The sequence below is a fragment of the Hyaena hyaena genome, unplaced genomic scaffold (assembly GCF_003009895.1).
Source record: "Hyaena hyaena isolate Hyena2069 unplaced genomic scaffold, ASM300989v1 scaffold_28, whole genome shotgun sequence".
NCBI classification, from domain to species: domain Eukaryota; kingdom Metazoa; phylum Chordata; class Mammalia; order Carnivora; family Hyaenidae; genus Hyaena; species Hyaena hyaena.
Window position 1 is genome coordinate 4,681,827 of NW_024080660.1, and position 13,710 is coordinate 4,695,536.

The following is a 13,710-nucleotide window of genomic DNA, read 5'->3' on the forward strand; positions in this document are numbered from 1 at the left end:
TCCTGGTGGTGGCCTCTTCTCTCCCCACGGCTTTGGCCTCGGACGTGTGGAGGTTCCCGTCGGGAAAGCCCATCTGCTTTGAGTTATCTGTCGGCCCATCTTGTCTGCGGCCTGTCCACATCGGCTGCTATACATACCCATTCACACTCTGCATTCACACGTGTGCATACGTACACGAACGTGGACTCGCCTTCCATATCTCCCAGAAACCAGCCCCCAAATCTGGAAATGACTGGTTCAAGGAGCCAGGCTGGGGAAACAGCATGCCTACCCCACCAGTCAGTGGTGAGGTGGCTTTATCCCCAGACCAGGATGGCCCTTACACCCACTGAGGAAATCCAGTGCGACTGGAGACCCCAAAGGTGCCTTCCCCACCCATGTCTGGATGTTTGTGGGGCTCCTCTGTCTTGCTATCCAATACTGACACTTCTAGACTGTCCCTCCCCTGCTCTTAACCAATCTGCCTTGCTCAACACTCCAGACACCCTCCCGGGCCCCTGCCCCCCAAAGCCTTGGCAAAGTAGAAGTAATTATCCTGAGAAAATGAGACAAAATCTCACACTTCTCACCAGCTTTCCTAACGGTCGCAAGCATAGGTCTCCTGCAAAGGGCAGCATTTTCCAAACGCTTGCACCTAAGAGGATCCACAGAAATGGGATGGGTCAGTCCCAGTTCTCTCAGCGCCCTACATCCTTTGATGCTTTTGGTGGAGGAGGGGAGCTGGGGGCGAGGGGCAGGGGGTGGCGAGGTGAAATGTGGAGTCTCTTCTTTGTTCTACCTCGGTACCCTGAGGGAGCAGGGCGATCCCGGTGCTGGCCCTGCTGGTTGATTCCTGCTGGTGGTGACCACGGCCCGTCAGGGACCTGTCACAGGACAGGGTCCAGAGCTGGGGCCAGCACGGGGACGGGCCGGCTCTGACTGGGGAGTCTCGCGTGCTGTGTTCTTCCCCTGCTGCCAGGACGGCCGGACCGACCCCGGGACCTGGAGCTCACCGACCTGGCCGAGAGGAGCGTGAGGCTGACCTGGATCCCAGGGGACGATAACAACAGCCCCATCACAGGTCAGCCAGGGGCCCCGCGCGCCCATCCAGAAGTGAGGGATGGAAGGCAGCCTGGTTTCTGGTAGCAGCCGGACGCCTTGCCCGGGTCTCTGGGCCAGCTTCTGTCCCGCTTGACGCGTGCCCTGGGCTGTTCGCAGAGCACACGGAGGCCTCAGTTCCCCTCTCAGTGTCTTGGGGGGAATCCCGCCTGTGCCTCTGCCTACCCATGGGAGATTGTAAAGACCACGAGGGAGTGCTTTGCAGAGCTCTGCTAGCTCCGCTCCCAAACAGCGCTGTCTTCTTACCCACTCAGACTACGTCGTCCAGTTCGAAGAGGACCAGTTCCAGCCAGGGGTCTGGCATGACCATTCCAAGTTCCCGGGCAGCGTCAACTCCGCCGTCCTCCAGCTGTCCCCATACGTCAACTACCAGTTCCGGGTCATTGCCATCAACGAGGTGGGCAGCAGCCACCCCAGCCTCCCCTCCGAGCGCTACCGAACCAGTGGGGCGCGTGAGTACCTGTGGGCTGACGGGCCAGGTGCTGAGACCCAGTGCCCTGAGGCCAAACTGAGCTCCCCCAGTTCCGGGCCGCACGAACGAACACGGGCGGGTTACTTAACCTCCCCAAGGTTCGACCTCCTTGTCTGTTCTGATAGCGGCATCGCCTCCATCACGGGGCCGTTGTGAGGCTTTCGTTTGAAAATGTGGTTTGGGTACTTCCCGTGGTGCCTGGCATACAGTAAGCACACAGTGAATGTTAGCTGCGATTCCTTATTATCACTAATATCCTTAATAATTCTTGGTGATCTGCTCTGAAGGGAAGCGCCACGCCAGAGATTGGCAGTAAAAATAGATAATCCAGTGTTAGGTCAGATTTCTTTTCCTATCCTACTTGGGTCGTGTTTAGATTTCTGAAAATACACCAGCTCATTGAGAATGGAGCTGCTTCCCCAAAATGTGAAATTCCAGGGATAAACCCAGTCTGGTATTAAACGTATTTAGTAGATAATCCATGAAGGGGATAATCCACATTGAGTTAGCTGTCTGGACCATCCAGAGTATGGAAAGCCTTATGATAAATGCTGTCTGGTTAGGGATTAAAATTCATAGGAAATTTTCATTGCTTGTAGGGGCAGGGGGTTAAGTCTTAGCTAGGAAGGCACATCAGACACATGAGAAAACAGCTGAGCGAGTTCGATTGCCTGTGGGACAGAGTGTGCAGAGTGATGCTAAGAAAAGACGGAACACAGAATGGACTGGTAGTGGGGTGGGGGGAGGGAGAGAGGCTGCTCACTGCACTCTGGTGAAGCAAATTGGACTTGAACTTTGCATCCATTTGGGTTTCAGCCCCTGAGTCCAATCCGACCGACGTAAAGGGAGAAGGGACCAGAAAGAACAACATGGAGATCACGTGGACGGTAAGGGTCCCTCCCAGCTCCCCTCTCCATGGGCCTGCTCTCTACACGCTTGAGACCCCAAGGCCACTGTCTGCACTGGACATCCAGAAACCAGACAGGACATGTCCAAGAGCAAGATTTAAGGCAGGAGGCAGGAGCAGGGGTGACCAAGAAACACAGACAGCTCGTCAGGCAAAATCAGAGAGAGTGACAGCAAAAATAAAATGGACTACTCTAGAAGAAGGAGGGGCTTACGTTGAACCCTAGAAGAGATTTGTGTACCTAGTTTTGGTGTGTTCTGGGGCCCTTCCGTTGGAGCTGGCTGGGGTAGAGGGGAGACCAACATCCAAGGTTGTTTCAGTGCAGGCTTCCTTTCAGTCCAGGAATGAACTAGATGACATAAAAGCTTCCCTCCAGGCCAAAGGTTGAAAAAATAAATAAATAAATCCCATCTTCATCTTGGCTCACTGACTATATTCTCCAAACTATAACTGGGATACGTGGTCTCCAAACGACTTTTTTCCAAACCACTTCCAAGTCTGAGAGGTGCGCGTTCAGCCATTGAAATATGAACATGTGTGTGCTGTCACCCTGAGTAACAGAAGCAGGGAGTACAGCGTTGGGGATCATGGCCATCCCCATCTTTCGGAGGGCTCGGCCTCACAGCAGCCCTGGCGGCCGGGCTGAGCCCAGATTCGAGACGCTGGGGCTCATCTGCAGGACCTTGCAAGGACTGGCTCCTGGTCTACAGCTCTGTAGCATGGGCTCCCAGGGGACTGCTTCCCGGACTGTGCCCTTAGGAAACAAAGAACAGTGCTACACCCACCACAGTGCTGGGAGGGACAGGATGGGCACGCATGGCTTTGGTAGAACCCAAGTCAGTTCCAGAATTTTGAGTTCATTGGCAGCAGGCAAGCTGTGGCTAACTCACAACTCATCCCTCTCCAACTTTAGAGAATATCATGTTGTTTTCTTGTTTTGTTCTCACTGGTCCGTCAACAGGAGGGTCCTGTTGAAGATAAAACTTTGGCTCCCTGTGCACTTGCAGATGTCAGTGGCTCTGGGAGTCAGAGTGACTCGATCTTGGGTATGATATCACAGAAAGTCTACACGCCACTGAATTCGTAGGACTCTGGCTTTGGGGGACTCAGTGTGGGGGTGGCACGCTCTCCCGGTGCTGCGAGGGACCCTTTGCTGTGCAGATTGGGGCAGAGTGCCTGGCACAGAAGGAGAGTGCAGGCTGTGCGTGGGTCTGGGCTCCACCCTTGCCTTCAATCTCTCCCTGCTCAGCCCATGAACGCCACCTCCGCCTTTGGCCCCAACCTGCGCTACATCGTCAAGTGGCGGCGGAGAGAAACCCGAGAGACATGGAACAATGTCACAGTGTGGGGCTCCCGCCACGTGGTGGGCCAGACGCCTGTCTACGTCCCCTATGAGATCCGGGTCCAGGCTGAAAATGACTTTGGGAAGGGCCCGGAGCCAGAGACTGTCATCGGCTATTCCGGGGAAGATTGTGAGTACCCTTCTCATCCCCTAGCAAGGGCCCTCCCAGCCAGGCTGCTCAAGGCCAGCCTCACAGACCAGGAACCTCAGGGTGGGTTGTGGGCCTTCCAAGAACACCCTGGAACACCCTGGGAAGACAGTAGGTTCCCAAGAAAGAGAACTCCCCTGTGGTGAGCTCGTCAGGAGCAGAAATATCATCACACAAATGCTAGCTAGAATTCCTGAACATCATCACCTGGTCCAATGCTCCCATCTTATGGATGTGAACACTGAGGCCTTGCAAGGGAAAAACCTTGCCGATAGTACACAATAGCAATCATCAAGCCTAAAAATAGAAACCAGGCCTTCTAATCTACCTTACTGCCAAGCCTTGCTAGTGCCAAGACTTCAGGACTCTCCCTCCCAAAGAGCCATAATTAGACTCCTCCACAGGAAGCAGGGCCACAGGCCAGACTCCTTCTTGGCCCCCCAGGGCAGACCTCAAGAAATGGAGAAGGTCTCCAGAGCCCTCAGTCTGGAATGAAGCAGACCAGCTACCTGCTGGCATCCTCAATGTTGCTCTTAACCTTAGGAATTGGCTTACAAAGAGAAGTGAATCAACAAGATTCTGGGCATGTACATGAAGTATATGCTGGCTTTTAAGACAGTAGTGGCCTCCTTGTCCACAGCACATCAGTTCAGTAGGCTGCGGAGCAGAGCAGGGCGGTCAAAGTGATCCATGCCCTGGTGGGGCTGCGTCTGATCCAAGAAAAGATCATGTAGGTGGACAGGGTGACCAGAAAGATAGGAAGAGGAGAGTCTTGGGGAGTTGCAAGGGCCAATACTGGGCTCAAGAGTAGGGCCAGTGTTGTGTGTCCTGGTCAGATGGAAGGAAGTGAGGGTTGGGCCCTGTGTCCCACTTTCCTGGACCCACTTGGGAATACGTGGAGGGTATCAGCAGATTCTGTCCATCCTGCTCCTCGTCTCTATGGTGGCAGACACTTCCAGACAGGAGCCTGGCAGGAACTACTGGCTGGTGAGTATGGAACGAGCAGTGTCTAGTCGTGAACTTCATGGACCTGTCCACGGTTTCCATTGCACCTGCCCACCCCCGAGGTCTGTGCTCTGCTGGACCAGGTGGGGGGGCGCAGAACAGCGTTGGCAGCAGGCAGAAAATGGAGGCAGTCACGGGGGAGGGGTCTTCCTCTTCAGGTAGGCAAGGGTCAGAATCCCCTCCTGAACTAGGTTAGGGCATCTTCGTCTATGGGTGAGGTCTCCTGCAGGGTCCTGGTAGGAAACGAATGCCACTCAAAGGGGACTGTCTCTAATGTGAGGACAGGGTTTGAGGGAGGGCTGCAAGGTATCAGGAACCACCTTGCCCACTGGGCTAGCAACAACAGGGCCCCAGTGTAACACTCTGAGCCTTGGAGGGGCAGGGGACAGGTGAGTCCCCACAACCAGAACTACCCTTGGGTAGAAAAGTACAACACTGTCAACCTGAGCCCCGCAGAGAGGCAGCCAGGGGACTAGGTACCCACCCTCCCTGTCTGCCTGCCTTGGGGTGTCCTGTTGAGCTCTCCTATAGGGCAAACCCTTCCGGAAGCCTGGGGACAGGGGGACCAGCTGACACAGTCCAGAGAGGGCAACCTACTGGGACACAGAGCAGGGTGGGGAAGGGTGGCACATGGGATGAAAGGGCAAACGGGGGTACCCAGCATGTGAGGGTAGCAAACAATTGCCCTCTAACCATCTAGGCAGACCCCTCCTAACCAGATGGCCACCTTTTTGCCCTGGCCTTTCCCCCACTCCCCCAAGTTCAAGCTCATGGAGTAGTCATAGCCCCTGCCCTCATGGAGTACCCAGTGTCCAGAGCGGGGTAGAGGCACAGGCCAGCAGAGAACAAGTCCAAGGGGACCCTAGATTCCAGGGCCCAGCCCTGCTTGTATAACCAGCTCTCTGTCCCAACACATTGCAGATCCCAGGGCTGCACCTACTGATGTTAAAATCCGAGTCCTGAACAGCACAGCCATCAGCCTTCAATGGAACCGCGTCTACCCGGACACGGTGCAGGGCCAACTCAGAGAGTACCGAGTGAGGAAACCTGCTCTCAGCCCGCCTAACCACCCAGCTTGCTAACCAGGGCAAGGGGGTAGCAGACGCAGGCCATGAGATCCGCAGAAGGGGTCCTAGGGATAGTTATTCAATCCAGAGTGGATTCAAGAAGATGATGTCTAGTGTTAGCTGTTCAAAAATATATTCAGGAATCAATTACTGCGTGTGTCCGGGTTCTGCTCAGCAGAAAGTCACATAAAGGGTGGTGGGTCGGGGTGGGCCCTGCGTAGCACATTATGCTTGTCATACATGTGTGAGCAGGCACACATGTATCTTAGGATTAGTGTCGAGGCACCCCCGAGCTACACTCCTCCCCTCCCTTGATGGCCCCCGCTAGGCTGCTTGCCTCACCCAGTCTGCCTTCATGAAACCTCAGCTAACAGGCAGAGCCACCAAAGGGGGTACAGACCTTCCCTGTTGTCACAGCCAACTCTGGATTATCCAGCATATGGATTATGAAGGTCCTTGGCTTTTCCTGGTCTCCCTGCCTGTGAGCAGTTTCTGCTCGCATGCCTCTCCTCCTTGAAAGGGTGAGCTGCGGTGCGGAAAAGGGAGAGAAGACCCAGGCTCTCCCTTACTTTATTTAAAAGTGGCCTAGGAAGTGAAGGAGGCTGTTGGCATGGGACCATGCACGTTCTGTGACTTTGAGGTCATTGAGAGTTGGCTGATGGACAGTTGGGGGCAGAATGGAGGTAATCAGTCTCTTTTGCAGACACGAATTTGAAAGGCGAGAGGATATATACACTTGAATGAGCTCTTTCCCAGCACTTGACTTGCACCCTTAACCTACTTGCCTGGAGGTTTCCTTGGCTAAAGCTCCCATTGGTCCCCTTTCTTAAGTATGGATTTCCTCCTTTGCCATTGGAGGCCCGGGTGACGCTGGTGTGGCAGCCTGACCTGGACCTTCTTACCTACTGCTAACCATTCCTTGTGTCCCAAACTCTCTCGACTCTACTTACAACACTACCACCTTTCTGAAGGCCGTCCCATCCAAGCTCTTAACAGCCTGGCGTCCGATGACTTGGACACGTGTCTATCCCCATTCTAAAGGTCTTCAAACAGTATTTAAAGAAACCATTTGACTTCAAAGGATTAAATCAACCCTCATATTCAGACTTTGGGGGGTAACCTGTTACTTTTCAACTCCTGCCTACTGCCGATCTAAACCATACTAATCCAACTCAAGGTGATGTGGTCTTTGAGCACAGAAGAGAGCTTTCCATGCCGGGACCCTTGGCTCATATCTGTGGTTCTGTCACGGACTCCCTGAGCAACTTGTTCCCAGCTTGGAAATAAGTCTCCCGATGGAGGAGTTCCAACGGTAACTTTGGCCAACTTGCCTAACCCAGAGAGGCGATGTGGCTCAGAAAATGATTGAACCCGAAACACCCATTTCTTGTTTGGCGTCAACTCCTACTTGCTAGTGGCTAATCAACAGGGCTTCTAAGGCCACTCCCCTGGCCCTAGGGGGGACTGATGAGGGCATTCGGGATTCGGAGCCCGTGGCAAGCAAAGGGAAGACCGGTCACTACCACCGGCACTAACAACTAACCCACTCCACCTGACCGTCCCCTCACCGGCCTGCCTCTGTCCCGAAGGCCTACTTCTGGAGGGAGAGCAGCTTGCTGAAGAACTTGTGGGTGTCTCAGAAGAGGCAGCAAGCCAGCTTCCCTGGTGACCGCCTCCGTGGCGTGGTATCCCGCCTCTTCCCCTACAGTAACTACAAGCTGGAGATGGTTGTGGTCAATGGGAGAGGCGATGGGCCTCGCAGTGAAACCAAGGAGTTCACCACCCCAGAAGGAGGTAGGTGTGACCCGGAGCTCTTCAGGGTGGGGCAGGACCAGGGTGGCACGTCCAGGTGGGCCTGGAGCAGCCCTCGCGGGACTTGGCCAGACAGTACAAGGGGCCAACCGCACGACTCCGAAGAGCTGATGTCCCATGAGCCGAGCAGCTCCTGCCGTTCCCAGAGCACTGCACACCTCCAGGTGGCCTGCCCTGACAGGACGTTGAGTCTCAAGAGAAGACCTGTGCCGTCTGCTGACAGCATTCCAGATGGGCTGGCAGACTGACCCCCCCCAAGGGCGCTGGGGGAGCCCTGGCTACCCCCACCTCAGAGGCCGAAGCACTGTCACTCCGACCACTGGAAGCACCCAGGACCTTCAGAGTTCTCTCAGCACCGAAAATCCAGAAGCTTCCATCCGGACAGCTGGCCTGTGTGTGCAGTGGCCCCGCAGAGGGCGCCCTGCCTGCAGCTCTGACGCTGGATCACTGTCCACCTGCTCCTCGGAGGCAAACACCTGCGAAGCTTATCCACTGGGCCTTTGCTCTGCCCTCTTCTGTTTCTCCCCCCTCCCTCCCTTCTTTGCTCTTTTTCCACCATTTTTCTTCTCTTCTTCCTTCTCCATTCTTCTCTCTCGTTTTCTTTATTCCTATCTGTTCCGGCCCCTCATATTCTCTTGATTTTCGGCCTCTCCCCGTCGCTCCTGGTGCCCTGCCTGTGGGTCCCATCTTGGGTTTCTCTCTCCTCACCCCTGAACCCCACATGCCCGGCTCAACGGAGCCTGGGCCTGCTGCTGGGACTCAGCGGTGAGCATCCTTATCTGAAGAGTAGGAACCGCGGCCTCTGTGCCAGACAGAGCCGTGGTTGGTCCTCCGCCAGCTCGGAGGTATCTTTGTAGGAGCAGAGCCTAACGTGTGCTGAATCCACAGTAGTTGTTAAAGGAAAACTCAACTGACTTCTTCCCCATTTAAATGGAGTCTGAGCCATGCTTGTCTTAAACTGGGGGCAGCAGCATCCCAGATGGGGCGGTGGGCTCTGGCCCCCTCGTGGTCCCAGTGGGTTCCAGCGTGGCAGCTCTGTAGCATGGGGGCTGCCCAGAGGCCAACACCTTCATGCTTGTGCTTTGTTTTTGTGTGTTTCCTCATCCTGCCTCTCCCCTCCCCTTCATCTCCCCCCGCCCTCTCCTCCTTCCCCAAGTACCCAGTGCCCCCAGGCGTTTCCGAGTCCGACAGCCCAACCTGGAGACAATCAACCTGGAATGGGATCATCCAGAACACCCCAATGGGATCCTGATCGGATACACTCTCAAATATGTGGCCTGTACGTTCTTTTTTTTAACCTGGGAGTCAGAAACCCCATTCTCACCAACCCACTGAGGAATCGAGGCAAAAAGCCTATGGGTGCAAAGGGCACTGCAGAGGGATGGGGGCGCCTGGGAGGAGTTCCCCGTGGGATTAGGAGAGGCAGGTGAGACAAAGGGAAGTCCTGGTCTCATTCAACCGCGGGATTCAACCGCGGCCCCTCAGGGATCTTAGAGTCTCCAATACCTACCAGAAAGGCTAGGAGAGACAGTTTTGTACCTCATCCGATGGGGCAGACTACATGCGAGGGATCCACACAACACTTGGGGACACCAAACAAGGTGTCATTTATGGTAAGGCAGCTGTATATAGAGTGACTCCATCAAGAGCCTGAGTAAGGAAGACCTCGCCTTAAGAGCTCAGTGTCATTATGCAAGGACAGGGGTGTCATTACACTTGAAAAGCTGTAAGCCTTCTAAAGTAGGTGATGTTGTACCTCATTGGGAAGTTCAGAGGGCCAGGGGTTGTGTTGTTGACAATTTTAATAGCCAACTGTGTGCTTCTATGCTACTCTGAATCGATCTCTGGACCTGACCGTCCCTCTTTGAGGTATATTGAATAGGCTTTTTACAAAGGAGGCATTAATGATCAAAAGCTCTAGTGCTTGTGCCCTAGTTCTGTTTGAAAGGAAGAAAGGAACTCAAGTTTTGTCCTTGTTGAAAAGGCCTGGGGATTATAAACTAAATCTTTCAGCATCAGCCACATAACTTTGCAGTGAGCTGGAGATAATGAGATCAGTGAAAAAGCATTAACCCTGGTGTAGTTATCAGAGAGCCACAGAGTTCTTGCCCAGCACTCTGCCCTTGAACCCAAATCCCCTGTCCCCCAGGTCATCAAGGTTCCCGGTCAGGTTCCACATATGCCCTTTCCAGCAGAGTCGGGAAGGCTTTCTCCTTCCAGCTGCAGATTATATAACCCACCACGGTCAATGTTGCAGAAGCTCAATTCCGTTTACCTATCTCTCCCCAGTTAATGGAACCAAATTAGGAAAGCAGATAGTGGAAAACTTCTCTCCCAACCAGACCAAGTTCACGATGCAAAGAGCAGACCCCGTGTCGCGCTACCGCTTTACCCTCAGTGCCAGGACGCAGGTGGGCTCTGGGGAAGCAGTCACAGAGGAGTCACCAGCACCCCCGAATGAAGGTAGGTACATTGCGGCAGCCTTGGGGATGAAAGGTCCCAGCTAATTCAGATGCCTAGAGAAACACCCTGACCTGGCCGTCTGGCTGGCCGACCTCCCGAGGTGGAAAGAAAACAAGGCTCTCCAGCCCCCCAGTAGGATACAAGAGAGCCCATCTCATGTACTGAGAGGTAGGTGCTGGCGATGTATCTGGAAAACTCAGATCTTCTTAGATGGTTGTAGTCAGATGACCCCAACTTTGCCTTGACTTTCTCAGCTTCTTAACATCTATCATCTTTCCTTTTCCCGGGGGATCAGGAAGAGAGCCTGAGTCCATAGTGGACATGAGATGAGGGAAAACACGTGCAAGTAAACACGCTAATGAACCTCAGAGAACGGTAAAAGTGTTGCCCATTGAGAGGGGCAGCAGTGTCACTGAAAGTGCCCCGGGAAGGCTCTGGGACACACCTTCTCCCAAGGGCACGCATGTGGAGCCAAGGAGGGAGGGGAAGCAGCCTTTACTGAAGCTACGTTCCAGGATCATGAGCAGAGCAGGAGGCGTAGTCTGAGCTGAGTGAGTTGTCAGGCTGTGGGGAGCGTGGGGGACATGGGGAGGCAGCCACTGGCCAGGCCAGCTTCCTGAAGGGCTGATGCTCTCAGCTCCTGGCTCCTGGCGTCTTCCAGCCGCAGAGTGCGCCTGCCTGAGACGTCCACTAGAGGGGGCTCCAGGCCCACCTGTACACATGCCGGCTCCTGGAACCTCAGGGATGCCAGGGTGCAGAAACCTCGATGTTGGCAGACCCCCTACAGAAAGAGGGGACCCCCTGCCTCTCCAGAGGTGCAGTGGAGTATTCAACAGCCATTTCCTGAGCACATGCAACATGAGATGTGAGACACTGCCAAAAACCAGGGCTACCGCCTCGAAGGGGTGACAGCCACAAGGATATCTAATTGCTTAGCTCTTAGCTCAGCTTCACAGCGGCCCTGCGCTCCTCCCAGCCCCGCCCCCAGGCCAGCAGGCCGGCGCTGAGGCAAGCCGAGAGGGGACAGACTGGAGAAAGGCTGACAATCCTTCCTGTGTCCCCCTCTGGTCTTGTAAACCAGGAGTGAGCCACCCAATGAGTCCCCCTCCTAGTGTGTTCACCAAAGCCTCTGGGCACTCAGGCAGTTTATTAGGGCTGGGGGGCTTTGGGCAAATGGCCCATGTATTCCTCTTACCAAAGGCCTGGCCAGACAGAGGATAGTGCACTTTCCTGATTACTTAATTCTATAAGGAGAGACATAAAGAGAGCCTCTTGTAACCTCCCCATCTCCAGCCCAATACAGAACCTCAGATAAACAAAGCCCCATTGTCCAGCCCTAGTGACCATCACAGGATAAGTTCTGCAGCCTCAGGGGACACGATGACAAAGAGAGACTTTCTTCTCAATGTAGGGACTTGCAGTAAATTCAGGAATTCCTTTTAGGGCTCTCAACCCACACTTGGGTTTCTTATTTCATAAAATACAGCTGTTGGGAAAAACTAGAGCAGCAGACCCTCAGGACAGGGGCAGGGCCTCAGGGCCACGATCTGTGACAGCTCCCTGGCCTTCCAAGTCTGAGATGGTGTGGGGGAGGGTTCGTGAAATATGCTCACCCCTCCTCCATCCACCCTAACGCTATACACTGTCTTCTCCCAAAGATGCGGGAACCATCCTTTCAACTGCAGTTGAGGGCCTCTTATGCCACCTACAGCTTATGCCTTCAATCCTTGGCATCATGGAGGGTCACCCTGCTCAGAAATATCAGCTCAGCCAGGGAAAAGGATGCACCCTTGAGGAAAGAGCTGGGGACAAAGCCCTCTAGACGGTCCCTACTGCCACCTCCTGGATGGTAGTCTGGGAGTGGAGGTGGAATCAGAGTACATTAGAAAGATCTCCAAGATCCAGGTGGAAATTTTCTGGAGGCACATACCAGACCCCAGTGGAGTTGAGCATGAGCCCAGGACACCAGCTGGCATCCTCAGGGCAGCAGCCAGCACCTGGCCACACTGTCTGGGTCAGACTTGAGCCAGACGCTCCTCTGCTTGCTTGCCCTGTGGTTTCACCTGTGCTCTGTTTTGTCTTCCCTCTCTCATCCTTTCTCCCTCTCTCTGGCCATCTCGGGCGCTGTGTTCTGAAGCTACTCCAACCGCAGGTACCGTACCAGCAGCAGAGGTAACGGGCATGGCACGGGACGGTGCAGGCGAAGCCCAGCCCAGCCAGGGTGGAGAAGGAGGGAGAGGCTCGGGAGGAAAGCATGCTCTACACTCACCCTTTCAGTGGCTGGGCCGCCAGACTGTCACGGAGGATGTGTGTGGAGGACGGGTCAGAGGAGGTCCAATACCCCCTCTTCCCATCACTTACTCGTGGCTTCCCGGGATGGCTTAGGAAGGGCCCCCCCCACACAGGCTCCAGACCTAGTCTCTGCACCAGCGGGTCTCTTAGAAGCTAAGTGATTACTTCCCCTGACCCACCTGGGCCCTTGCCTAAGCTTGACATCTCAGAACGCAGAGAGAGGGTCCACGGTCCTTGGGTGGCCAGCTGTGGCCCTCAAAGGAATGCTGTACCATGAATGCCAGCAGCTGGCTCCCGTTTTCTGGCCAGGCTGCCGTGCCCTGAAAGGGTGACCTACAGGCGAGCACGCTGTGCATGCTGACCACGCATGCTGCATGGGGGCCCGGCACCAGCTCTGCCATCTACCATGGGTTCTGGTCAGTGACAGCGAGCAAGTTTTCCTTGGATACGGCCAGGTGCTCCAGGACCCGGCGTCTCAGTGGGCACCACGGGCTGACTGTTTCCTGGCCCCTTAGAAACTGGCTTCTCAGAGTCGACAGCACTAAGAACAGCCTCCACTCTCGGGGTCTGGGAGGTCAGTGCACAGCAGAAGGGAGGAGCGGGAAGGCAGGGCCCAGCTTAGAAAATGAGCCGCTAACCACATTGCCCCTCTCGAGCCCTCACGGTGTGAGTTCGAGGACACCAAGGGGCATGTCACCACCCCAGAAAGGACTCCCCTCGAGCTGGAGAAGCTAGGCAGGGGACCCCAAGGCTAGCTTGGACAAGGCTGGGGACAGAAGCTGAGGACACAGCTCACCCTGGCGGAGCAAAGGCTGTGGGGCAGGGGGTCACTAGAGCCTCCTTAAGCTCTAGGGAGGGGGAGGAGGGAGGAGGACGGAAGCAGGTGAGGAGTCTGAGGGTCGGCTTATGAAGAGGATTCCTGGGTTTGCTTTCCTCCCCACCTTCACTCATTTATCCCCCACCACCATTTTAGGTTGATTCTAATTCTGTTGCACACCTGCTTCCTTCCGTTTGTGTTGGTTTTACCAGATCTGTGGGCGGCGTGCAGCCATCATCCTTCCTCCTCCAGGCCCCTTTACCTCCCTCCCCATCATCAGCCAGGCT

General features: G+C 54.9%; 1 protein-coding gene across 7 annotated transcripts in view; it reads left to right on the forward strand.

Moving 5' to 3' along the window:
• Positions 1–13,710, forward strand: part of NFASC (neurofascin) — a 70,393-nt gene that overhangs the window by 32,017 nt on the left and 24,666 nt on the right. For 4 of the 7 annotated variants that reach the window (XM_039227514.1, XM_039227515.1, XM_039227516.1 and 1 more), the window contains 9 exons: positions 959–1,060; positions 1,353–1,550; positions 2,387–2,457; positions 3,727–3,949; positions 5,894–6,009; positions 7,629–7,833; positions 9,008–9,130; positions 10,141–10,314; positions 12,452–12,466. In XM_039227514.1, the coding sequence (XP_039083445.1) occupies positions 959–1,060; positions 1,353–1,550; positions 2,387–2,457; positions 3,727–3,949; positions 5,894–6,009; positions 7,629–7,833; positions 9,008–9,130; positions 10,141–10,314; positions 12,452–12,466 (1,227 nt within the window). The remainder of the gene's footprint in view (positions 1–958; positions 1,061–1,352; positions 1,551–2,386; positions 2,458–3,726; positions 3,950–5,893; positions 6,010–7,628; positions 7,834–9,007; positions 9,131–10,140; positions 10,315–12,451; positions 12,467–13,710) is intronic. The other 3 variants (XM_039227517.1, XM_039227519.1, XM_039227520.1) reach the window with 3 other exon arrangements.